General features: G+C 43.3%; 1 protein-coding gene across 6 annotated transcripts in view; it reads right to left on the reverse strand.

Moving 5' to 3' along the window:
• Positions 1-26,539, reverse strand: part of CARD11 (caspase recruitment domain family member 11) — a 61,006-nt gene extending 34,467 nt beyond the window's left edge. For 5 of the 6 annotated variants that reach the window (XM_088147981.1, XM_088147984.1, XM_088147985.1 and 2 more), the window contains exons 1-11: positions 26,234-26,539; positions 14,100-14,314; positions 12,760-12,897; positions 11,927-12,252; positions 10,906-11,085; positions 6,831-6,983; positions 6,009-6,134; positions 4,955-5,149; positions 3,748-3,927; positions 3,097-3,148; positions 1,492-1,598 (exon numbers count right to left, since the gene is read on the reverse strand). In XM_088147981.1, coding sequence (XP_088004107.1) covers positions 1,492-1,598; positions 3,097-3,148; positions 3,748-3,927; positions 4,955-5,149; positions 6,009-6,134; positions 6,831-6,983; positions 10,906-11,085; positions 11,927-12,252; positions 12,760-12,897; positions 14,100-14,298 — 1,656 coding nt within the window. In that variant the 5' untranslated portion in view covers positions 14,299-14,314; positions 26,234-26,539. The remainder of the gene's footprint in view (positions 1-1,491; positions 1,599-3,096; positions 3,149-3,747; positions 3,928-4,954; positions 5,150-6,008; positions 6,135-6,830; positions 6,984-10,905; positions 11,086-11,926; positions 12,253-12,759; positions 12,898-14,099; positions 14,315-26,233) is intronic. The other variant, XM_088147986.1, reaches the window with a different exon arrangement.
• Positions 26,540-27,051: the final 512 nt, after the last annotated feature.

Here is a 27,051-nt window from a genome sequence, read left to right on the forward strand (position 1 = left end):
ACTTGACTTGACTTGACTTGACTTGACTTGACTTGACTTGACTTGACTTGACTTGACTTGACTTGACTTGACTTTCTGGACTGATACTTTGGGGAGTGGTCTTAGTTTCCCTTGAGCAGACTCTCCAATAGCATTGGTGGCACTTACAAGAAGCGTTCGTGGGCATTTTTCTCAGTCCAGAAAGTTGATATACACCAGGTTCAGTTTTGCAGCTATGTCTAAATAATGGATATTAGGGAACACTAGAAAGGGGGAAAGGGTATATACAGGGTTGTTGGGGAAAGAAAGCACATTTTGAGGGTAATCACCAATCCATGCTGGCTGGGGAATTCTGGGAGTTGAAGTCCACACATCTTAAAATTGCCAAGGTTGAGAAACACTGTGCTCATGGGGTTGGTTCTTTGCAAGAATCTTCATCTACCTTTAAACTGGCCAGCAAATTCATCTATCACAGTGTTTTCCAACCTTGGTTACTTTAAAATGTGTTGACTTCAACTCCCAGAATTCCCCACCCAGCATGGGTGAACTTCAACTGCAACAGCATGCTGGCTGGGGAATTCTGGGAGCTGAAGTCCACACATCTTAAAGTTGCCAAGGTTGAGAAACACTGCTCTAGACCGGGGTGTCCATAAGCAAGGGGTTGACGGTCCCTACCCTACCATCAAAGCCCTGCCTAGCCTTGAGTGGGGCTCTGATTTGGAGTCATAGCTGCCGTCTTGAGTTTTTGACCCCATTCCCTGCAGACATCCTTACTGTGGATTTCTCAGCAGCACCAATTCAGAGTAGAAATCCAGGTGGCTTCAGGTCATTGTCATCACCAAGTGAAAGTGAGTTCATTTCACTGCTGGAAGGCACTGATTAGTACAGCCTTCTGATAAATGTGTCTTTTATTCTTCACCTGGCCTTTTTTATTACTGCTCTTTTTTCTATACTTAACTGCCCCTGCTGGGCTTGTGATGACATCCTTGTGCAATGGAACATCCAGTGTAAGAGATTGTGGGAATATATTCCTCCAAGGAAGAAACAGATCAGCTGTTGTCAGATAGAGCCTCCGGCTGGCCAGCAACCTCATTTTCTGATGCAGCTTCAGCTTTTGGATATGGAGGGCTCAGACAGTTGTAAAGAGTCTAAAATGTTTTTCTTTAACAAAAAAAAGTCCAACCTTTGCAATTCAGCAAAATCACAAAGCCTTTCCCGTTTCTCTCCTCCCAAACCCCTGTTTAAATGGAGAAATAAAACTGGGAAAGACTGCTGAAATATCTTCAGGTAAACAGGAGTTAGCAATTGGATAGGTGATAGCGATTGTGTGTGTGTGTGTGTGTGTTAAACAGAGCAGACTAATAACGTTCATGCACGGAAAAAAAACATATTAAAGAATTTAGGCTGCAGCTTGGAGAGACCTTCTGTTTCATAACCACTGGAGTTGGCAACAGAGAAAAAGAAAGCCCATACCCGTGTAATAGGAAAAGATCAGGCTTTCAAATTCCTTACAATTTTGCTAACTTCGCAGCTGCCCACTGAACTGTTGATGGACGTGGGATGGGCTTCTGTGTGGCTGTGGCTGGCATCATTCTTGTCTTCCTCGTGGCTTCGAACTGCTGGGTCGACAAACAACAAAAGTGGATATAGTCAGAGAGAAAGAGAAACAACCAAGTTGCTGGCATTGTGCCTTGCGTGTCATTTTGTCCAAACAAGGTTTCTAATACATTCTTCTAGTTTGCTTTATAATTGTGCCCCGCACCCCTGCTTTGTGGATTTTTTCCCTAATACATAACCAAGGAAATATCTCCTGATTTCTTATCCACCTTTTTTTTTTTTTATTCAATGACTCAGGATCTGAGGCGTATCTGAGCAGAAAGATACAAGTCCTCCTGGAACCCACAGAAAATGAAACCCTCTTTTCAAAAGTTATCTCTTGTGCTCTTTAGACCTGCTGCATTCTCCTCCTATAAAGCCTTTAATCTGGTTATCAGCAACCTCTTTCAGCCATTAAAAAAAATGGTTGATATCTTATGAGATTCCCTACTTCTTGCTTGGTAACTCAGTCAAGATTGTGAGATCCCCCAAAGGCTGAATGTTAATTTTTATTTAACTTTTGTGGATTCTCCTGGTCTCCATGGGCACCTTGTTGTCTAATATTACCTTCACTCCAATCATCAGTTTGAATTGTAAGCAAATGTTTGCTTAATAGTTTCTTGGAGTTGGAGAAGACTCCTGAGAATACTGTGGACATTCAGGAAAACAAATGGACCATTGAACAAATCAACGCAGAGTTCTCACTCAAGGCACAAATGACCAGGCTCAAATAATCACACTTCAAACACATTATGCAAAGATCCAGCTCTCTGGAGAAGTCTGTAATGCTGAGAAAGGTGGAAGGAAAGAGAAGAAGATGACCAGCAGCAAGGTGGAGGGTCTTAGTTACAGTGGTGATGGTTGCACCAGTGGGAGAACTGAAAGACCAGGTTGGGGAGAGATTATCTTGGAGAAAATCTTTTTATCCCACTGTGTGACAAAATGGACTAGGGATCTAGTCCTGAGAGCTAGTTTAGGGTCATGGTTAAGGGGCTGGGCTAGAAACCAGGAGATGGTGAGTTCTAGTCCCGCCTTAGGCATGAAAACTGGCTGGGTGATTTTGGGCCAGTCCCGCTCTCTCTCAGCCCAAACCCACCTCATAGGGTGGTGGCTGTAGGGAAAACAGGAGACTGGAGCATTAATTATGTATACCATATTGAGTTGACAACATAAAGGGATGAAAATCTAACAAATAAATAAATCTCTCTCTTCCTCTGCAAAGCTATTGTCTAGTCCAGGGGCTCAGGTTAGCTGCTTTGACAATCACACTGCTTTGAGTGAGAACATTCCAGCTAGAGGAATGGGGAAAAAATACTGTCCCAATCACCTGTCCATTTCAAGGCCTGCTTAAAAGGGTTTGCTGTCAGGAAGAGGAGGGGGAAAAAAAAGAAAAAAAAATCTCTTGGGAATAGTTTTATTTACTTGGAAGCTGCTAGTTTGGAACAAATGAAGTAGCTTAAATGTTAAGGAGACATCTGAAAAGCCAGCGACTACAAGAACATGAGTTTTTGTTCCTCTGACCTTGAAAATCTGATGCCTTATTCGTACTGATGGGGGATTTTGTTCTTGGCGGCTGAAAGAGAGCAGAAATCAAACTGAATGTGGGACACGCATTCCCATTCCCCATAGAACAGACCTCTCCCACACCTCCCCCGTGGTAAGCAGTGACTTTGCACCTCTCCTCTGGAACTGAAGCATCAGTGGTCTAATTATAACACCACTCTGGTATTTTGGGAAAGTAATTGCACTGTTACAAATTTAAGAAGAAAACACCAAGGAAACATAAGATAGGAGGGACAGATGTGGTAGAGTTTGCAAAACTCTTAAGGGGACATCCAAGGGCTGCAATGAAATCTGACTAAGGACCACAAACAGTCCTGGAGCTACAGGATAGGCAACCCAACAATCCACCCTGCTTCACAGGGATGAAATTTGAAGTTGTTCAGTTAGGATGACTGACAAAAGGAAGGACTTGCATGAGAACATTGAGCCTGGCTGGGCTCAATGCCTAATTCACAGAATCCTAGAATTGTACACTTGGAAGGGGGCACCAGGATCATGCAGTCCAGCCCTTGCAGGGAGCAGGAAAACCATTTGAACCATCCATGAGAGTTGGCTGTTTAAAACTTCTGAAGGTTGTCCTCCAGCAACCCAGCCTCATATGAATTGTACCTGGAAGCCCTTAATATTTAATCTTCTCCTAAACTGGGGTGGATCCAAGGGAAAGAACTTGCTATCTTCAGGGGACTCTTCAGAAGTTGAGGAATCATCCGCCTCCTGGCCATTGGTTTTGGGTCTGGGGGTTTCTAGCATCTGAGAAATCACAGTGAATGGCAAATTCCGTGGTAAACTCTGGAAGCAAACAAGAGGATGGATTTTAAAAACCTGCAAGCTCCATGTGGCCTTCGTTGAATTCATCTATGACAGCGATCAGGAACTGAGCCTTAAAGTGGACCTTGTCAAGCTTCACTGGACCTCTTCCGACTCTGTGAGTTTTGTTCTGTTGAATCTGGTTCTACAAAATCCATCTTCTCCATTACCTTGTGAACACACCTTTCTATGCCCAATATCCTATTGTAATGAGACTCTAGGTAACTGAAATAATACATCTGCCCATTACTTCTCTCTCTATTCTTCTCTCCATCCTCTGCTACAGACTTCTCAAAGCAAAAACTCATTATCATTGCAAAGCATCATTCCACTTCTCCAATACTTCTTACCTATTGTACTCAGATTCTGATTTTACATTTGGTCCATCTTATGGCCAGTTGCTCAAGCAGGGCCATGTCAACTGCTGATGTTCTAAAACAAACCTCTTCCCATCCTGACCTCCCAACAACTCTTTTACTAAAGAGTGTGAAATAAAGAGAAAACCCATTTCTTCCTCCAAATTAGGATCTGGCTGTTTCAAGTATTATACAGCTGCAAACACAAATTTGACTCCCTACATGGGCCTCGCAAGGGACAGTCACCAATGCCAGCTCCTGAATATTTTGTGCAGCATCTGTAAAAGGTAATTCACTTCAACACCCCTTGAGTGTTTATTCAAACAAAACAGTAATGTGTGAAGAGCCAAAGCTGATGGCCATTCCTCCAACCCCATCTACTTTGTCCACTAGATGCCTTCTTCCTGTCCCCTCAAAATCACCACTGACTCAGCAGCCATACTTCCAGGAAACGGGAGCCAGGTGGCCACTGGACATTGTATTGCCTCATCCAATGGATGAACTGCAATGGATGAGATGAGCCCCCCAGCCCATCTCAAGGAAGGCCCAATGGCTGCTTTATCCCCAGAGGGCCCAGTAGACACAGCAACCGCTCCAATGAAGCTACTTGGGACCCACAAATCACCAGCAGCAGCCCCGAATGAGGGAACTACCTGGTCATAACAGTTGTCCTTCGAGAGGCGCCTGAGTTTGCATTCCAGGTTGATGATGCTTGCTTCCTTCCGGACCATTTCAATCCGCAGATCATTGTTTTTTTCCTCCAGTTCCCGAATCTGCTTCCGGTGCTTGTCCTTCTCAATCAGGCATTGGGAATATTGTATTTGGGCCTCATCACGTGAATGGAATGCCTCCGAAGGGAAAACAATTCCAAGAGTTCAACATCACTAAAAAGCTGCTGAAGGACTCCTACTCTGTGAAGATCATCATTTCCTTCAGATGGGATTTCTCCCCTCCCATAAAATGGGATGAGCCAGCAATTTGGCTGAAGTGGTAGAACCCCCCAAACCTACCACACTGAATTCACAGTCTTCTGCCTTAGCGAAAGAGAAAACTTCCATGAATAGGGAAGTAGTAAAGTTGCATCTCCTTCAGCCAGTGAGCCAAGAAAAGGTCTGATCCAATTGCAACTCCTCTCACAAATCCAGAGCCACAAGAGCTGGATTCATATACTTGCTAAGATATGGTTTGTTTATCCATGGCATATTAAACAAACTGCAACTCACTAAACCACAAATCATAGTTTGTAGTCTGCAAAGTCTGGGTTCACCCCACGTGCTAAGCCAAAATGAAAGAAACATTATGGCTGCAACCTTGGACAAATGTCCCACTTGTCTAACGCAGAGGCGGCCACCTTGTGCCGACAGGATTCCAAACTCTGATCTCCAGCTGAGGGGATTCAGGAAAGGTTTTCATGCAGACACGTCTCCATTCTCCAACAGAAGGGGCTACATGCATTCATGATTTTAATATTTGTGGTTCAAAAGGCCTTGCTTTTATTTTTTGTTTCATTTTTCTCTTTTGAATTGTGTGTGTGTATTTTTAAACTTGTCATCTGCTCTGAGTGTTCTAGTGAGTGGAAAGTCAGCTGACTAAATCAATACAATATAATCAATGGGTGTTCTACCACCCACACCTCCCCCTTCCCCAGCATCTGGTACCAGAGGGCTGGCCCTGCTGAATTCCCAGCCCTCTTATATTTTCAAGTACCTGATCCCTCTCCTTCTCCACTTCTTCCAGCTGTATCATGACCGTATTCATGCGATGCTTGTACATCTCACAGTCTTTCCCCAGAGTTGAGCATTTTAACTCCAATTCTTGTTTCTCCTCAAGATACTAGAAGGAAATAAATGAATACACCTGTCCATCAAGGCCATCAATCAAGATCCAGCCTGTTCCAAAACTCAGAACTTCACTCTGCAAGTCACACCTTCACCCTGGCTGCTTGCAAAAGGGATGAGGATTTGATAAGATGTTCCTCCAAATCTATGTGCTATGATCTTGCTGCAAATCATCCTAAATCCTAAAGTTGGAGAAGCTGCTCCTGTGGGAATGTTAATGGGGCAAGAAGGCAAGGCCCTTAGAATCACAGATGGCATGGAAGGACTTTGTCTTCTTGACCCATTGATGTAGGGTCAATTTAATAAGTACATCAATTTAATAAGTACAGTATTAGAGGCAGCATTTCCCAAAAAGTGGGGGTGAGGGACCCCTCCTGTCTCTGAACTCCTTCAAAATCACCAACAACATTATATTAATCTGCTTTCCACAAACTGGTCCCTTCTGAATATGTTGGTCCAACTCTCAGAAGTTCCACCTTTATGGGAACTGAGGTCCACCATTGTGGAAAGACATAAAGTTGGATCATATTGCTACATAGATAATTTCGGTGTAACAAAATAAGTAAAAAACATTAGCAATGAAAGGAGTATCCAGACTGAGTATAGCAGACTGAGAACCTACATTAGGTAGATCTAGAACAAGTCTGAATTTCTGGCCTCATTCCTTCTACCTCCTTGGTTTCTACTTTACCTTATCTCGGAGGTCTTCTGCATGACGGATCTCTTCCTGGAGATTAAAGATCCTGTTGACCAACTCCTGGCGATCCTCAAGAGCTTCTTTGCGGTCATGTTCTAGGATATCCAAAATGGCTTTGTCAGAATCTGGCAAACTAGGCTTCCCAGCCTGTAGTAAGGAAGTAGAAATAGGTAGAGATTGGGTGGGGAGGGGAAACAGTGGTATGGACAGACAAAAAGATGAAGATTTTCTTATTTTAGATGTCCTTAGTACAATAAATGATGAAAAGAAATGTGATACCGATATTGCAGGTCAACGTCTTACACAAAACCTTTCCACTGCTTTCTTTGTTGCATCCTAAGTATGCAAACTTGGAAGGGATGAGGAAGGTGACAAAATTAGTTCCAGTTAATCTGCATTTTTTCTTTGCTCCCCAGGAAATTTCTGAATCAGATCCTCCCCCCAAGTGTTTGGACTATTGGTCACTTCCTTTTGGACCCAGAATGCAAGTGACTTTTCCATTCAACACATATCTACAGAACTAAATTAGTTTTCTGCCACAACTTTCCAGTCCTTAAACACACAGAGCCTCTGAGCACACCACACCACACCACACCACAAATACTTGAAAATCTACATGGCCGGTGAGAACAAATCTTTCCTCAGGTACAGCATTTTCTTTTTCCCCTCTGCTTTCCAGTAATCAGCCATCCAAAAATAATCTCACAAACAGAAAGTTAAGAGCCACAAATATGTGACAAGAAAATGGTTGAAAGCGGCATGCGCGTTCCCTCACAGCTGTCTCTATTAGTTTTCCAGTCTAAATCTCGCCGGCAGCTTCCATGTTCCCGCCAAGTAATGTCCGACTGAATTTGATGGGATCTCAGCAGCAACCAGAAAAGGAGCAACGACACTGAGGCAGCGCCTCATCCCAACCAGAGCAAGAACTTTTGGAGGGAGGGAAAGCTTGTATGCCACTTTACAGATGTTGAGACTTTTGTTTGCTTTAAAGACATATTTACGTGGCTACCTCAACTTGATAGGCCTAGGAGGGTGGAGTTAACCCAGCGCAATAGCTTGTTGTTGGGGAAGGTGTGTGCCACAATAAAGCATTGTGTACCGATCTGCTACGCTGTTGGGGGTCCAGTCCTTGGAAAGCAAAGAACCCTCACCCCTACGAAGTTCACAAAACATGACTATATTGTAAAAAAGCTGAACGGCCTGTTGGATCTGCCAGAAAGGCTTGGAGAAGTATTTCTCTGGAAGTAAAGCAACCTACTTGGTACGCATGCCTGGTGGCCATGGCCAAGAGTTTCTCTTGCCTCTTCCTCCACCTCTCCATTCATCTGCCTGCTTGGAATACCTGATCCCCTACAGGAGCCATGGGCACTCTCTGGCCAAAGGCCACGTGAGCTAGAAATTCTAGGAATTGAACCCAACACATCTGGTGAGCAGCTAATTCCAGAAGACTGACTGACAGCAACCTATCCAACATTTAAATATGAAGGTGGGACTTACTCCCAAGGAAACCTATAAAGTTACAACATCACATCCTTTATGGTACTCATGGGCAACCTTCTACGTCTGGCTCCAATTAGTTCCTGCTCAATTTCTCAGCTGCTTTATATCCAACCTGTGATTAAATTCAAGTTAGTCATGCTGATTAACACTCTCCATCTTCCAAATTATTATTTTCAATGCATCTCCTGGGAAGACTGACAGCTGGCAGAAGGGAGAATGAAAAGGCCTGTTGGTGACAATATGGCAGAATGTGCCTGCAGTTGAACTTCTGCACCCTCAGATCAGCATGAGGGTGGTTTCTATCTCAGCAGGCTTAAGAAAGTCTGCACTTGACCGCCTGTTTTCCTTAGGAAGAATCAAGCCATTCCAGCACAGCAAGGCAATTATTCTGGTCTCCTTCTGTTCTTGTCCAACTTTCCAATTCTTGCAAAATTCTACACTGATGTCAACTGTAGCTTGCAAGCAGCAGAATTCAGGTAATGACAATCAATGCACCATTGCTAGGTTAAATAGGTCTTTTTCATTTATTCGGCTGTGATTCTAGCCTGCTCAAATCAAAATCATTATCCCTGTTAATTTCCAGAAGTCCCTTGAGACCTGGTTATGTCACCAGGCTTGGGGGTCTCTGGGAACTAATAACATCTTAAGATGGCTCCACTATTGATAACTTCATTCTCCCCAGGCCTGTGGTTTGTATATTTTACTTTTTAATATACTTTACTTTTGAATGATGACTATTTTATATTTTTACAATGATTGCGTTTATATAATTGTTGTTTTTATTTGATTGTGTTATGCCATTCAGAGTCACTTCTTGTGAGATGGGTGGCTATACAAATTTGATGAATGAATGAATGAATGAATGAATGAATGAATGAATGAATGAATGAATGAATGAATGACTCGGAAGAGCTTACAATACATTAAAAACATTAAAACTAACAACAATAATAAACCAACCCTTCTCAAGATGGATGCTAGCCATACTGAACTACGACTGAAGACTCAATGGAATAAAACCGTTTTCAATTCTTTTCTATATGCCATGAAGGATAAGCTTTTCCAGATCTTGGGGATCGGGAGCTCCAAAGTGTGGGGGCCACCACAGAGGGGTTTGTCATCTTATCTGTATCCCCTGAACTTCAGATAGAGGGGGGAATCTTAGCAGGCCTTCCTGATAAGTTTTCACTGGATGGGCACATTCAAGAGATCCATGAAATCGGGGAGCTGTTAGCCCTGCGAGGTAGTACAGACAGGAAGCATGACAATGAATACTAGCTGTCTTTATTGTAAGGTTGCATTATCAGAATCTTGGAAGTATTTCTCCCCTCCTTTCTTTTTACTCTCTGGAAAACTAGGGAGGGCCCCTTCTGAAACACTTCCCACACCCCTTTTCCTTCTGTGGGCTGAGATACCTTTTACATGCCAGTTGTCTGGTCTACGGCTCTCCCTCCTGTGTCCCAAGGCCATTCCCACAGACCATTACAGGAGCCAAGCAAGAGGCATATTGAACTATTGAATTGGGAAGATACCACAAATAAATGTTTAAAAGATGGCCCCTCCCTGTCCAAACCAAGAAACATCTCCTCAGATAGACCAGTCTTTAACCATGGTTTTCAGTCTTTCAACTTTTGAAGAAATTTCCACATTGTCTGCCAAGGAACCTCTCTCTTCAACAGATGTTCTGCAAAGCGGTAAAGAGCTGCAATCTTAGGTCGCATGGAACATCTATTCATCCTGATGGGTGTCATGGTTGTCCCTTGTACGCTAAGAATGGACTAAACAATAGAGAACAATCCAGGCTTCTACAATTTGGAATACTCCAAATGCACATCACTGTAACTCCAAATGGAACGTGAAGCATTTGTCTACAGTTGAACATAACTGGATGGGATTAAGTCTGTTACAGTCAACCATTTAAGGCCAACATGCACATGTGGAATAGGCTGCCAAGGGCTGGCCTACTGTCAGGCTTAGCCCAAGGAACTCCAAGAGACAATGCAAAATCAGTTCAGCTATGTTTATTAGCTACAACCTCTAGCAAGAATCTTCCCAGACTAAAACCCCAGTTCCCAAAGTCCTCCAGCCACAACAGTGTGAATTCCTCAGGGAGGTGCCAGTCTCATCCTCTTGTAGTTCCCACGCTCCTGTGGCGAGCTAAGAAAATGCTTATCTCCCTGATCCTGGCCTTCATAATTCCATTCCATCACACCTACTGACATAATAATTGGCACAACCAATCATCAAATAACCCTTTAGGAAAAGGTACCGCCCCCAGCCTCTCAAAGTGCTGGGAAAACAACTTGCATACCAAGGAAAATGGATTAAAAATGTGCATAAGTAGAATATTGGTATTCAAAACTGTGTTAGATTAGGAAAAGATGCATAGAAATATGTGCATGGTTTTGGATGGATGAAACTCCACAGACTGATGCAGAAGCAGGACAGAATAAACTTATGTTTGGAAAAATGTGGAATCGAGCAGAAGTGACGTATTTGCCTATCCTAAGTTGGTTGCAAAGATGTATCCTAGCTAATCAGATATTAGCCAGGAAAAAAAATTGCTCACCTGGATTATAGACTGCAGCTCCTGAATTTTGGTCTTCAGCATTTCATTTTCACGCTCAAGTTCCAGAACTTGTTCCTTCTTCGGTCGGTTTTCAATATCATTTTTGAGTTTCAGAGACTGGTTCCTCTCCAGTTTGCATTCTTCTTCCACTTTGTTCAACCTGTGTTTCAGCTTGTCAATCTAAGTCAGCCCCACAGAGAGCAAAGATAAAGAAACAGGCATCAATCATCGAGTACGTCCCGTCTTCAGAATGAATCCTTGCTCCATATGGTGCCATAAACAGCCTATATTCCATCTGTTGAGACAGTCTCCAAATCTAATTCCCCAAGCAGCCCAGTGCACTTTCAAACCAGTATGAAGGACTCTGGTTAATTTTCTATAAGACATATTGCAGAGACAGAAATAATAACTCAAACAACAGATCTGTTAGCCAAGAACAAGTGGGAAAGACAACAGAGTCAATTTAAAGCCATTTCAGACATTACTCAACAGCTCTAAAGAATGCAGGAGTGATCACAAAGCATGCTATTAGTAGCTAAATGAACTGAGGTTTTCATCATAGGGTTATCCAGGTCAGAATTTCACAGTCTGGTATACTCCAGAAGCACTGAGATGACAATTCTCAGAATTCCCAGAAGCTGAAATCCAACCCATCTGGATGTCCATAAGCTGTGAAAAACTGTAGTTTGCTGTCTAGGAGAATCTATTCTATTCAGTTGCTGTTGAACACTAACTCCCAGTATCTCTAATCATTGGTTATGCTGGCTTGGGACTGTATAAGATCTGGAGAGCCACAGGTTTCTCGCTACCACCTTGGGTAAATGATGCCCCCAAATATTACCTGTCAACCCACCCCATTCAGTCATGCCATGCTAAATCATAAAGTGGTTTGTTTGGGGTTTAGCATGATGTATGAATCTAGCCAATTATGTCTTGTTAAAAAACATGTACTAAAGACAGCTAATCAAATGATGGCTTAATGCAACAGGTGAACACAACGTTGTCATGCATCTCCTCTTACCTCTAGCTGCAGGTCTCGACTTCTCATCACCGCCATGTTCTTCTCTTCGCTGAGCTGGGCATACCTCATTGCCAAGTTATAGTTCTCATCCTTCACCTTGACAAGCTCATCATTGTAATTGTTCCTCTCTTCTTTCATTCTGTTGTATCTCTCCTGGAATGTTAGCAGCTCAATTTTGTTGAGTTTCAGCTGCTTCCTCTCATCTTCCATCTGGCGAGATTTGGCTAAGAGCTCACAGCGCTGGGCATCCTTTGTTTTGACTTGTTGCTGCAACTTTATGATCTCGTTCATCAGAAAGTGAGTGAGCCCTTCATGTCCCTCTTCTACTAAAGTAAAAATGGAGACAGAAACCGCCACAACACAGCAAGTCAATGGAGGTGAGTAGCAGAAACTGTTGAGTTGACAAAGATGGAGCTAAACACCCTGGTCCAGAAAACTGTAGACCAGCTTATAAATAGAGAGCAAACCCCATCCCATTTTAGCACTGAAGATGTTACCTAGCCGGGTAATGAAACGTTTGCAAGAAAAGAACTAAGCTCAGAGACCCCAAGGACTCCACAGTTCAACCCTGAGCTACACATTCAGCTCTACTGAGACTTAGAAGAACCCAGACTGAGAAAGACTAAGCCTAAGAGAGACCCTTTCAATGAAACCAGTTTGATCTTCTTTTTAATGTGTGCAAATATGATATGTCAGAAACTCAGTATCCTACTTTTCTAATTCTCTTCCTGGGCTCTGCTCCAACCAACAAAGAACCATGAAAGTTTACGAAGGATGTCCCCTGTACTGATTGTACTGAACAACAGAATCCCATAAAAATGCATCCAACTTACCAACAATAGTGGAAAAACGTCGTGTGGGTTCCTTCCCTGTCACTAATTTGTAGAGTTCAGGATAGTAAAATTCGAGGCTTTCTAAGAAAACCACATAGCCCCTTTCTCCTTTTGTATGAAGGATGTCCAGCAGACGACCTATAACAAGCCCAAACATTTACCTGGTTACTAAAATAGAGAATGCCAATTTGAAACTAAAATTGCAAGTGGGATTGGGAAGCACAGAAGTGACACATGAAGAACGATTGTAGCTGTAGAGAAGAAAAGAAAATTTGAAATGCAGGCTGGGAAATTACCTTTTCCAGGACCAACCAAAACAACTTAAAAGAGTATGCCAGTTTTTGAATTCTCCAGAACATCAGGCAAGACAGTACAAGCCTTATACATAATATTTAGTAGAACTGATGCTTTGTATATACGCTTTCCTCAATTTAATACCATTTGTTTAAACACCAGGTTGATACGCTGTCCTTCTGCTAAAAATTAACATTCAAGGTAGCTTACAGTTTCAAAGACAAAGAATTAAATAAAAGCAAGAGTAATAAAACATGAATAATAAACTAACTGACCCTTAAAGGCTTAGCTAAAGAGAGAGTAAGTATCTCCAAGCGAGGCTGGCACAGCAATCTGAAACTCTTACTCAGTGTAGCCAATTTCCCCAACTTGACTTCTTCTCCAGGCCAGTTAATATTACAACTTTATAAACTGTACTCCTAATATTTCTGGAAATAGCTGGTTTGGTGTAGTGGTTAAAGGCAGCAGGCTAGAAACCAGGAGACTGTGAATTCTAGTCCGGCCCATGGCACAGAAGCCAATGGGGTGACCTTGAGCCAGTCCCTCTTGCTCAGCCCTGGGGAGAAGAAGACAAGAGCCCACCTCTTCCAAAAATCTTACCAAGAAAACTGCAGGGACTAGTCCAGGCAGTCAGTAGGAGTCACAACTGACTCAAAACCACAAACAACCATCTTCTGGGGGACCAAGGTTTGAGAGAGCTTGATGGGGCCACACCAGGCCTAAACAGATCAGAACTAAAGAACCTAATAGTTTCTTGAGAAAGCATCTTCCTATATATCTATAAACATTTGCTAAAGTATGCTACAGTTCTCCAGTGTTTCCAATGTACTCTGCATAAACTGTATTTTTGAAGCCTTCCCTTTCCTTTTAAAATTGCACAGACTTTCAGACTGCATTCTCATGCGATCAGAGGGATCCTTTAATAATCAAAAACTCGAGGCCACACACAATCAGTAGTTCAGTCTTTCTTGGGGAGTGCCAAATTGGTGACAAAACGGTCCTGTCATCATGACTGATTGGGTGCAGTTACAGCTCCTTAGTCTTACCAGCTCGGTTGATTTTGGAGAGGAGCATCGGGGAGTTAAGGACCTCATCTTCATCTTGCTCATCAATGACTTTGCACTGACGTAAATAAGAGGTCAGCTTGGCAGGATTGATGTAACGAGTCAACATGTGACGGTTGCATTCAACGTTCTCCCATAGAGCTTCCTCTTCATCCTTCAAGGTTTCAAGACATTCATCCATTTTTCTATACTTCTCCCTAAAGGAAGAGGTTGAGGAACAGTTGTGATTCAGAAAGATTCCACATCTTGTCCATAAGATGGCTTAGGAGAAGAGAATTTACCAAGAGTAACTTGCACTGAATTTATCAATCTTTTCCGTGTCTTCCCCTCTACCGGAAACAATGCATTGTTTATTGTCCACTTACTCAAAAGAAGAGATTTCCACACACCATGTTGATTATAGAAACTAAATTGTCCAAAACATTTCTGTCCAGTCCCTTGGCAGCTGCCTAAAACCAAAAAGGCACAATTTTCACAGGGTTCTCTTTAGCAAGATTTATTGAGAAGAAAGGAAAGAGGTCACTGTACAAAAATTCCAGCAACTGGACTATTTCCCATTTAGAACGAATATATCCCATGTATATTATAGTGAAGAACTTCTTCACCAACAGCCTTCCTATGATCTGACAAAAAGATGGGTCTTTCCCCTGATAATAAAGAAGTTTGTAGCTGGCTATTGACATTGCATTCTCCCGAATCTCCCTGAGTCTAGGAACCACTTAATATAGTTCATTCACATCAGAAATGATTCTGCTTTGCATGACAAGCAACAATCAACACTACACCCCACAATATGTGGCTAGAAAATTTAGGGCCACATAAGAATAACAAGTGAGACTTTGACAGGATGATCTGCTACCAAGAAAGGACAAGGTCAGCAAGAAAATGAGAGAAACTGAGCCACCTGGATTTACTTCTCAGGCTCATGGATAAGGCATAGTAAACTCTGTGTATTTCACTTCTCCAGCCTGGCCCTTCCCAGACTGTGCTTCCTAGGCAGAGTAGCCAGTGGCCGGCTGTAACCCCCCCTCCCCCCCAAATTTGAAAGCTGTCACATGAAGGAAGATTGTTGTGCAAAAATGCCTGAGGCTGAACCTTGGAGGCCCAGGAACCTAGCAAAGAATGATTGGCATCTTGGGGGTTCGCAGTTTTATTATGGCATAAACGCTCATGGATTCTACGGGCCATCATCAGATGTCCTGATGCTTTAACTCAAGGCAAAGTGAGCCATCTGCTTCCAAAGTTCAATACCCACATTCTCTTTCCTTCTGAAAAATAAAAAGCACCGTTTTCATGTTTTTTTCCCTCTTTGAAAAACTATTTTTAGGTTGCAATTAAGGATGGTAATTCATTAACTTTTGGCTACTGGTTTTTCAACTATGATCTGAAGTGCACTTTCTAGAGACTGCATCTCTTTTCTCAAAATTACACTGCCAAACAGCAGCAAAATGCCTATTTTTCAGAAACAGTCTGTTTTGCTTCTTACTTGACAAAGGAAAAAGTCTAACCTGCATTGCAGGACGGTTACAAAGACGATCTAGGAAACAAATTATGCAGGATGCCTCGGAATAACATGGTGAACATCTTGCGTTCAGACGACTGGCATGCAAAGCTAGAAGCTTGATGGTGCAAGCCATGATAGCTTAAAGAGGGCCACTCCAGGTTTGGTTGACTAAGATTGTCTTGGCTCAGGAATGATGGCTACCCAACCACTGGTTCCCAGAGCAACCTTTACAACAAGCCTGCCCATTGGTCTACCAATTCTGCACCCACAGGAAAGCAGGAGCAACGGGAGAGGGAAAGAATTGCCTTGCAGAGCTCAGCAAACATCAAGCTACAATCAGATCTTCCTCCCAAATTATCTCTCATGGTCAATTCGTTCTGGCATTGCTCCAACCGTCGAGTGTATGTGTAGATGCATGAAGTCTCTTAGAAATTGAACAGGCCAGGGACCAACGCTTGCTTGCAGCAAGCGCGTGTTTGCATTGACACAGAGGATGAGAAGGAGTCGTGGAGATAAGTGAATGGGTGGAAAGATGGTCGCCGAGGGCCAAGCAAAACACATTCACTGTTGATGCAGCTGTGGCCGTAAGCATTTGGAAGGGCTGCAAAGCAGTCTCTTGCCAGCCCTGTGGTTGTTACAAATAAATGAAACATAAGACAGGAAAGCTATATCTGGCCCTGACATCCAATCTAGCAGAAAAACCACCCTACCATCAACTGGTTATCTCACAGAATCCATCACATTTCTTTGCAAATTATTAATAGCTACTTTTTCTCAGGACTGCTGTCATATCAGACACGGCTGTTTTATTTGGATCAATGCTGCAGCAAAGAGGAATTGACTGGATCTCAGTATTAGCATCTATATCAGTGTTTCTCAACCTCAGCAACTTTAAGATGCATGGACTTCAACTCCCATGCTGGCTGGGGAATTCTGGGAGTTGAAGTCCACGCATCTTAGAGTTGCTGAGGTTGAGAACCACTGGTCTATATTGTACTAGCCACAGGTTAACAAACAACAGCACTGCAAAGCTAGCCATCTGTCGTTTATCCAGCAAAGCATGACTTAGAAAAATTACTGCACATCTGTTGCTTTAGAGAAAGCATATGATAAAGGGAATAGGCTTGAATTATGGAAGGTTTTCCGGTAATAGGGAGTTGGAAATCAGCTGCTGAAAGCTGTAAGCAGTATATGATGATGGAAATAATGCATGCATGAGGCTAAATGATGGCTTAGCAGAGTCCTACACTGAGCAAGGAGTAAGACGAGGGTGTGCAATGTCTCCTTGGTTGTTTAACATATCCACGGATAAATGTAAAAAAAATATTGTGATGTCTGATTGGGGATGTGAATGGGAGTGCTCTTCTGTATGCAATGATGCTGTGTTTTTGATTGAGAACTTGAATGTTTTGCAGTGAATGTATAGTGCAAATAAGGAGAATGCCTCTGAAAATTAAAACTCTTAAGCCCAAGGAAAATAGAGTGAATGACTGTACATTACACATAACTGTAGAAAAACTGAAGCGGGGAGATGAGTTTGTACATCTTTGTGGATTGTTTACTAAAGACTGGGAAAGGTGCAAGTGCAAGAAGAAAGAGACAAGGTGGTTTGCTGTAAGGAGCAATGCTTGTCAAAAGAAGCTCAAATAGCTATTAGTAAGAGCACGTATAATAGTGAGAGGTATGTCAGGAGAAATGTGGAATGTGTTACTTAAAAATGTATATGGTCTAACCAGAAGAGATTAGGGTCAGTGGGTGCTGAATGGATGTTGATGAAACACAACAGTGAATGACCAGTACAAAAAAGGGAGTTGAGATGATTTGTTCTTATGGAAAAAATGAATGAGGATCGAACTATAAATCAAATATGTGATGGAAGAGTGAATGGGTCGAGAGGAAGATGGAGCAAATCATGGTTGGACAGGCTGACATCCTCAAAAAGAGAGAGATGAGGGTGAACAGAAAGCAATATATGAAGCCACATATGAACATGTTGAGAGCAAGGATGGTTTGCAAGAGTAGAAAGATATTGTCAGCCCAACAAGGCAGACCAGACTAAGAAACCAATGCAACATAGGTCAGGACTACTGTTATTGTAACAGCTATAGTAACAGAATCTTGCAAGTCTGAATGTGTGTCCCTCTTTCTTCATGTGACTTAGGGAGGGGCTTGTCTCAGCTATTTTCTCAAGTTGTTTTCTTGGCCTGGGCTCACATCCCTCTTATCCAACCATTGACTTCATAGCAGGTCTTCCTCCTGTCCTTCAAGGCCATTCCCCATTCCCTCTACAGATATGGAGAGGTATAATGAATGGTCTTGGTGTAGAGTTAGCTATATTTCATTTCCAATCTCATGCCTTTCATTTCTTTGGCTCATCATTTCTTTGCTTTGCATAATATTGCTCACTCCAAAAGGGAACAAGGTGACGTGTATGCATGTAACTCAAACAAACTGTAGCTTGGTACAATATGATCCAAGCCAAATTACCCTTTGAGCTTCCCCCATGCTTAAGACTAAGAATCAGTGTCCTTATGTTTTCTGAAAGGAAGTTCCATATCAATCATGGGTCATACTCTCTTGGTTTGCCCAATTCTTGAGCAGTGTGATAACCACCCACAAGAACTGTTCAAACCTGAATACCCCAAACCCATATTAAAAGAGGCTTAGCCAAGTCACTGGTCTCTCAAATCCCCCAATTCTGCCCTGCAGAAGGGGAATAGCAACACTGATCTACTTTACAAGGTTATTATTAGGCACCCTGAGAGATGAAACCAAAGCACTTGTGAAGTCTTTTAAGATGCCAACAAGATTCTTTGAGGTTTTAAGAGAACCTTAGTCTTTCCCCAGTTCATTCTAATTCAGTCTGATCAGCTTCAAGTTCTTGCTCATCTCCATCTCCATCCCCCTCCCCCATTCTCTCTCTTTCTGTTTTGCAAAGAAGCTATCTTCACCTTAACCAAGACCACAATGAGAGTTTTAAATAGCTGCAACATACATGGGTTTTATCACCCTTGCTCTTGCAGCCTCTGATTTGAGTGCCACTTAAGGTATGACACGACACTGTCTGAAGTGCTGGAGTGTCATGGAAACCTCCTGGCACCATTTTTCCAACTGCAGATGTGAAGTCACCCATGTGGACTGACTAGAAACAAAGCCTAGGGCTTACCTGTGCATGCTTTCAAATGTTCAGATTGCTGCAATGGCAAAAGATTTTCTCCTTGGCCATTCCTTCCTCCTCTCCCCAACTTGATTATTATACAAAGTAATCTTAATTTTGCAGGAAAACTCAGTCAGTTTCCATCCTGCACATAACTGGAAGTGCTCCACCATATTCTCTCCACTCGTGTTTCTCCTGAGCCACTTAGTAGCTGTGCCAAATGCATACACACTGTTTGCGTTACTGACTTGATTTCTGCCTGAAGAAATCACCTTGCACCTGGTAGGGTGTATCTGGCCTCAAATAGGAGAGGAAGGGGAAGAGTTCTCTAAGTAGCAAGTCCCTGAAATGTAATTGTGAGAAATCAGATGCATCCGGCATATAGTATCATTATTATAGTTTTGGGACAATGGGGAGGCACATCCTAAGAGCTAAAGTACAGGACGAGGCAGTTTTCAAGATTAATTTAGGTGTGCTACTAGGGAAAATGTACTCAGGCAAACAGGCCTACCTCAAGGGTTAAGGGCACCTCTGAGAATATGCTTAGCCCCAGCTTCTGTAACCAGAAGCCATCTCTGAGATTCCTCCCCCCCCCCCCAGTAAAATCCATTTTCCATTTCTGGGTTTTCTTTAAATCCAAGGTGCAAAATGTTTTCAGGACTCAGGGCCACATATTTAGCTTTGAGAGGTGTGCAAAGGTGCAGGGCCACTGTTCCCAAAAGATGTGATCACGAACCAATGTGAAAGTGAAATCAAAGCTGATGAAAATTTTCTCTGATCTCTCTCTGCTGCTTCGGGAATGGCCAGATCTCCAGGATTTTGAAACCCAAGGTTCAAAGGTGGGACCAGGAGGATCCACAGAGAGGATCAAGATGGTGCATCTTGATCGTGCCAGATGACTGCAAAATCAAAGCCCCGCTTCTTTTTACCTGCAGTATTATGTAAAAAGGGATGGGGCTGAGATTGTGTGCCCCTGGTTGCCATCTCGATGTTTTGATTCCCTCACAGAGCTTCTGGGTAAAGACCTAGCCACCTTGGAAGCAGCTTCTAGGAGTCGGCCACTCCTGAAAAGCCTTGGGACCAACCATGTTAGAAATTTTACATTCCAGAAAAATCAGGAGGGAAGAGAAAACCACGCAAGATTTTAGATTTGGGAGCAGAGTTACACACCCCAAGCCTTTGTGCAAACCATAGGAAAGTAGGACTGTTTTCCAAAGTGGATGAGCCAGAACTACACCAGAGTGACACTTGAGGCTGCCTTGAGATACAACCCAGTGCCAGGATTCCACGGAGATTCCTTTGGGCTCCACCACAAAATGCCTTCAAAATCGAACTATTTGCAAGTACAAGACTGAAACCCAGCAGTTGCATTGCCCTGTCGGTCCGCAAGGTGCAAAAAGAAAGGACCTGATAGGGCACCAAAAACGATTGCATCTGCAGCTCTCAGCAGGTTTACACAATGACTGACTGACTTACAGCCACAGACTAATGACCTCAGTGGAGATCTTAGCTAGATCTCAGTGTGGGTTTTCATACTATCGCCTCCATTCCTAACAAATGAGAATGCTAGAGGCCAGTGAGAAATGATTTTCTGGCTTATTAACAAGAACAGTGAAATCGTTCATAACTCTGGTCTAGAGTCTTCACAAGCTCCTCCTTCACAGGAAGCTAGCCACTGTAGCAAAATGAAACTGAGAAAGCAAGAAATATGTCAGGAAATGATGCCACACGTTTATTTAATGCAGACTTTGAAAAACGAGAATTGAAAGGGAGAGAGGTTTCGGCAGCCACCTGAACCCTGAGACCCCATCTCACTAGGAGCAAAGGGACTGCTGCGCAAGTCGCAAGTCATCAACAGGTGAAGTTCTGGGTTCCTATGTCTGAACACAACCCTTCACAACTGTATCTTCACCTTCCTCAGTTTTCAATACCTCTAAAGGGGAGTAGAAGAACGTCATTCGGCAGGATCAGGCAGAAGCGGGATCCAATCCAGCCAGAGATAGTCCTGCTATTGGACCAACTGAATCAGTTGCCTCAGTCGGTGGGTTTCACAGGTGGAAACAAGTTGCTGGAAATGAGAACAGGATGTCACTGGTCTGCCCGTGTCCCCTAAGTGGGAGGGCTGGGGCTGGAAAAATCAGAAGCAAAGGGCCTGTGGCTACTTATGGGAGTAGCAATGCATAATTGCTAATCACTTCTCCCATGAGAAATGAGCAAGTCTTAGTGGGGGGAAATACCATGCGTGGTGCTTGAATCATGGAGTTGGCAGGACTTGCCTTCTTTGCTATTGAGAGCTCTTCACGTAGTGGCAATAAAACTATCTGATCAAAGCTGTCTCTTTGAATGTGCATCTTTTAGTCCAATTTTCAGTTGGACTAAATTGTGCTTCCTCATGTGCTGCCTTCAGGGGCAATAGTGCATGGTGAACCAACTGTAAGGCTGAAGACAGATTCAACTGAGAACCTAGTTGGCTTTTGGACAGGGAATGGGAGCAATCCATACTGGTTTTGACTGAGCCTGACATGTGAACTCAGCCACAGAGCTTTGTAAGCCATGATGTTACATTTACAATTATGTGGGAATCAGGTTACTATGGTTTATTCAGCAATCCAGAGTTAAATGAACCATGGCTTAATACGACATTAAGCTATTCTTATGAATTGGGCTAGCTCCTGATTTGTAAGAATGCCCAGACTTTAATAAAGAAGGAACCTTGAATAAAACTCAGCATGACAGGAGGGGTTAAGATAGCAGCACATTCAGGGTGCCTTAGTACATCAGATGAACCTGCTTTCTTTCAAGCCCTGCAAACCTTTTATTAAGAAATAGCGAAACAGCCTTGTCCAGCCTAGGATACTCCATATTTGGACATCAGTCATCTAACATCAAAAGGAGAGTACCTATCTGGAGAAGTTTGTTCTTAAAGAACATAAGGACCCCCATATGCAAAGTTAAACCTTTGGAGGGAAGAATGTTTAAGCTGTTGTGAATAAAAGAATAAAAGTCCAAACTTTCATGCAGTGAATATAGACAAGAAATTTTAGACTAGGGTGGGCCATCTTTTATCAGACTTCAGCTGCAAAATTTAAGCCCATTGGCACCACATTCTTCTTTGTTTGCAACCACAGGAGTGGCTGGATTGCAGCCAACCTGAGCAGCTAAGTTTATACTTGGGAAGTGAAAGTGCCCATGTTTATTTTCTCAAGAAAGTCTAAAATCCATAGCTTAGTGTGAACCCTTGTTCCTGAGTCCAGCTAGCAAACAGATTTCTTTTCTGACATTAATCATCCAACTGTAAACTGATCCCATCTCACTAGGGGCATGAGCGGCAAACACCACACACACACAAATATTAAAGCAGAAATAATTGCCTGTATAGGGGATCATCCCCAGCTTCTGCACATGCTGTTTCCAGGGAACTCCGCTCTGAATCTATAGCCACACCTATAGTGACTGGCAGGAAAAGAAAATACAGCCACAATTCATGCTTTAGGTATGCCTTGGACTGGCTTATGGCATGGCAGCAAAGTGTAGCACCTTATTACAACACCCCGTTTCACAGTCTCAGGAGACGGTGGTACATTTCTAACCCTGTGAGGCTTAGAAGCTAAGCAGGACCAAACCTGGTTTGTACTGGAAGAGGAAAATACCAAGCCATTTCAGGGACATAAGCTAGACTGGGAAAAAGTAGAACTATCTTGGGAGGATGTGGGCAAACCACTTCTGTACTGTTGTTAAGAAAACTACATGGGCCTCTTAATGAATGACCAGGAGTTCAGCTGAACACAAAGGAGCTTTTATTTTTTTACTACTTCATAGCCCTGAGATATCCATATGTACACCCTCCGCGCATGTGTGTGTGTGTACATAGTTTCCACACACACACATCTTTCTATTGTTTCTATTCCAAGGAGGTCAGCATGCCCTAATAAAACCCAAATGCTCCAACTCAACCAACCAACCATTTATGAAATTTCAAAAGGAGATGTAAAGGCTGAGTGAAATCGTATCTGCCATTATCCAGAAACAGGTTCGCTTGAACTCAGTGGAGTTTGTCCTCCCGGGGGATTAAGCCCCACCTGTAAAATGCACTGCACTTTTAACTCCCTTCCAAAGAGTGAGAATTCCTCCCTTCGTGCACAAAAGAGACCCGTTTGAAACGGCTTCTGCGAAAATTATGCGGCAAAAAGGAGAGAGAGATCCAATCTGGGCTCCCAACCTTTTCCTTTTTCTCAGAACTTCCTCTCTGCTAATCTGCAGCAAGCAATAATACAACTGGAAAATCCCATTATCAGCTTCTACCTTGGCCTGCCAGGGTGAGAAGTCTCTGCCAACGGACATGGCACCACCATGGCACATGATTTTGTTACTTCCACCCTGAAAAAAAGCTGCCTTCTCTTTGCTGTACCTGGATTCAAGGTGAAATCCCCAGGTCGGCCTGCGAGAAAGTTGTTCTAACTCTGGTTCACTCCACAAACCAGCCTGGCCTAGCTGAGATAGAACTCCAAATGTGAATGATGGTTTATAAGCCCCAGGAGTTGGATTTGCACAAATTACTCTTGGGGGGGGGCTGGAGCTCTCCCCATCTTGCTGAGCAACAACTCCACTGGGAGCTATAGTTTAGCCATAGCAAAGCCATGGTTAGCACTGATGGACTTTAAAGTGCTGCGCCATGGAATTCACAGGTGGGTTCCAGAGCTAAACAGTCTATGGAATTATGCCTATTTTGACCCGCTCAGACAACTTGTTAAGTGCCTGAAAAACAATGGGGGGGGGGGATGCAAAACAAATTTCTATTGTGGACCTCAGCTATCAAAACCCAATGGGCAACAGAAGGAAAATGGACTGAAAAAGGTTTGCCAACCATACAACTTGTCTAGTGGAGAACTTGGACAGATAGTTGCTTAAAAGCCATCCTTTCCAGAGAAAGGAAATAAAAAGAAGAATAGAGGAAACTAGGTGAAAGATTTGATTAAAAGAGGCAGAAGAATGAGAGTGGACAAGGAAGTCAGAATCCAGACTGGTACTTCCCCAAGCTGCTACCCCTTTCAGATGTACGTCCCTTGAAAGCCATCTGCTTATTAATTTTTATCATTGGCATCTCCCTTCAAATCCAGGATGTCCCAGGATAGTTAATAACAAACCTTGATAAATTAAAATGAAAGGTAGGCTTGCATTTGGTTGGTCTTCTTTTTCTCTCTGTTCCATCAACAACCATGTATTCATGTGTCATGCACATCATGTGCACAGACACCCAGTACAACGACATTGTGGGGTGATATCATCACACCCATTGCGCAACTTGCATTTGCACATGATGCAAATGGGGGTGACATCACCTGATGCGTGTGACATCACTTCCCCTCCCTCGCAAGAGCCCATGTTTGATGCTTTTGAGTAAGCCCATATGAGGGGAGGAGAAAAGAAAAATTACAGAAATGGGAAGTAGGGCTGGGAGAAATATAATGTGAGAAAGCACAAGCAGGCAAGAATACTGTAAACAACCAGACACAGAAATAAGGAGAAGATAGATTCAGGACAGATCTGGATATTTTCAAGATCAGAATTAGCTCAGGGTATGCAAATTAAACTAATAGGATGATAATTTAATAATTTACTGCAGAAATTGAGTGCATCTGTTTAAGGAGACTTCAGAAGTTGCAAACAAGGAGATGAAAGGCTCACATTTAATAACAGCTTTAATCTATACACGTACAAACATACACAGAACCTTCATGTTGTCATACAAAATGATGGGGGCGGGGGGGTAAATTATGCTGATGGAGAAAAGTATATAGAGGACATTTTGCTTTTGAAATCCACACAATCTCTTGGCACTTCAGGCACTGGTAGGTTTTCAATGTCTTTTCTTTTAAAAAAAAAAAAACACGACAAAAAAGGCACTTTTATGTATGGAAGCAAGGCTCCAGAATTAATTAATTTCTCCTGTCATCCCCAGAGTTTTTCTGCCAAAAACAGTCTTCTTACAGGAGGGCCCTGCAGAGATCAGGCGTTGGAATTTCTCCGCTTATTTACCTGGGAAATCCCTGAATTAAAACCCTGAGAACGCAACACGGTCTAAACTATGTAAACGTAACAAAAAGGCAAACAGAACCAGTGGAGGTACACGCCAAAACCCTGTAATATTCTGCAAAATAAAGCAAAAATAATCATGTCCCCCCCCCCCCAGCGGATTAGGAACTGGGTGAATCTGCACGGAAGCAGGTTAACATCCTTTACGAACTCTGTGCACTCATGCTTTGGATACTGAAGTTCCTGTAGCAACATCAATTTCTGCAACTAACAGGCCACACAGAGCTTCCATATCAGCTTTGGGTAGTGGAAACAAACTTTGTGGCCCTCTGATGCACTTTGGGCAACTCCATTTGGCAAACACAGGTATCCCAACCTGGAGAACTACATCCACACATATCCCAGGTCTGGTCTTGGATCCTGCAGCTCTTTTGGGACACAGCAGAGCCAAGGGGTAAAGTCGAGAAGGAGTCAGGAGGCAAGAAAAGCCCCCATGGAGTCAACTAATCAGCTCACAAGGAGCCAGGAATCAAGCTAACATTCAGAACTAGAAAGCCTTCTCACATTCAGAAAATCAAGAATTCCTTAGGAATTTTATAACTTGCAGTTCCAGGTCAGCCACACACCAGTTTGAGGAAATTCATCTCATGAACCTTGGGGATGGTGTCCCTCCATCTTTCCTGCAGACATCAACACCCTGGGGCCCCCAAGGCCTACAGGGGACCCTCAAACCTCTAAAGTGCCATCTCCAGCACAGCCTCTTCAAAAGTTGTGGCCAAATTGCATTTTTCAAGCAACCGAAGGAAAAATCAATGAAGCACAGGAAGAGCAAACTTATTAACTGCACTGAAGAAAAGGAACTGAATCTGGATTAAATTTAAAGTGAAAAAGGCAGCACATTTTGACCTGGTCCTGCCTAATTCCTTGTTCTGGACCCAACTCTTTAAAACTCTCCTCTGTATTTAGAAGCCAAGTGCAGTTCCAGCTTAACCAAGATTGCATACCCCAGCTTTTCTGCCAGCAAAAATACCCTCATCTATGGCCATGATTACTCACCACATGGACCGGATCCATGGAGAGCAATGGACCCCCAGCCCAGTTAGACACGGAAGGGGCCGAGGCTACAAGATCACGCTTCAGCAAGATCCCTCTATTCTGTGGGGAAGTCTGAAAGACTTTCCATCTTGCCAAAGCTGTGTACTGTAGAGTAGGGTTTGAGGCTTTCATTCTCATTTTCCTCAGCAAACATGAACAAGGTCAAAGAATTACGGGGTTGGTAATTCAAAATATCTGGACAGCCCAGTGGCCCCATGATCACATCACCCTGGTCTCTTCACCACGAAATGAAGAGGCAGGGAGGATCAAATGTTTCTCTTTGTTGGGGAAAAGCCCTCAAGAAGTTCAATGACTCAAGGACCCTACCTTCGAGCCTCACTGGGAGCCTGGGAATTGCTGCGTTCCGTAAGCCCAGGACCACCAGCTTCTGCTTTTGCAGCAGTTGAAGACCTCACCTCCACCAGCCGCTTGATGGATTTCTTTCTTTACCTCCCTTGTGAGCGTTGCCAACCTCTGCTCTTCCTCCTGCTTTGTGGGTGTCCCTCCAAGGTACAGACCACCGTAGGGCGATGCAGCATGATTCCGGAAACACCCGCCTACCTCCTTGCTATCCTTTGCAGACCTGGGGCCTATTTTTAGCAGGAAGGGAAGGCCCAGCTGCCTCACTTCCCTTTCTCTTAGGCTGAGAGACAGCCTAGAGCGGCTTTCAGTACAGTTCCTTCTGCAAGAGGAGAAGCAGAAAGGAAGCGTTGTGTGGGAGTTCTCCACTGTGCTCACCTCTGAGGGAGAAAGAGCAAAGGGGCACATCCAACCCCTGCAAATGGGTTGCATGTTCAGAAGAAGGATGCCTAGAAGATGACCATCTCAAACTAAATGGAGAAACTTGGAGGAACGGGCTCAAGATTGCAGATGAGTTTGCCAAGCTAGCTTAAATCCACCTGGTCTTTGAGACCCTCCAATGGGAAGATCTCTTCTTTCCTCTTGACCCAAGATGAAAGGGCTCTGACACCCATTTGCAGGTCTTCTGGTGTGACCGACTGAGCAACAAGTTGGGACAGCAGACACTTTGATGGGGAAAAGGAATTGGCTAATTTGATTTATGTTTATTTTGCTGTTTACAGTGGAAAAAGAAGGTTCAAGAGCTGTTTGCACAAGTCTTGGGTGGACATTAAGGAGCCTATCTA

The sequence above is a fragment of the Python bivittatus genome, unplaced genomic scaffold, assembly GCF_059951505.1.
Source record: "Python bivittatus isolate LINGU-HERP-01145 unplaced genomic scaffold, Pbiv_v1 ctg000560_np1212, whole genome shotgun sequence".
NCBI lineage: Eukaryota > Metazoa > Chordata > Lepidosauria > Squamata > Pythonidae > Python > Python bivittatus.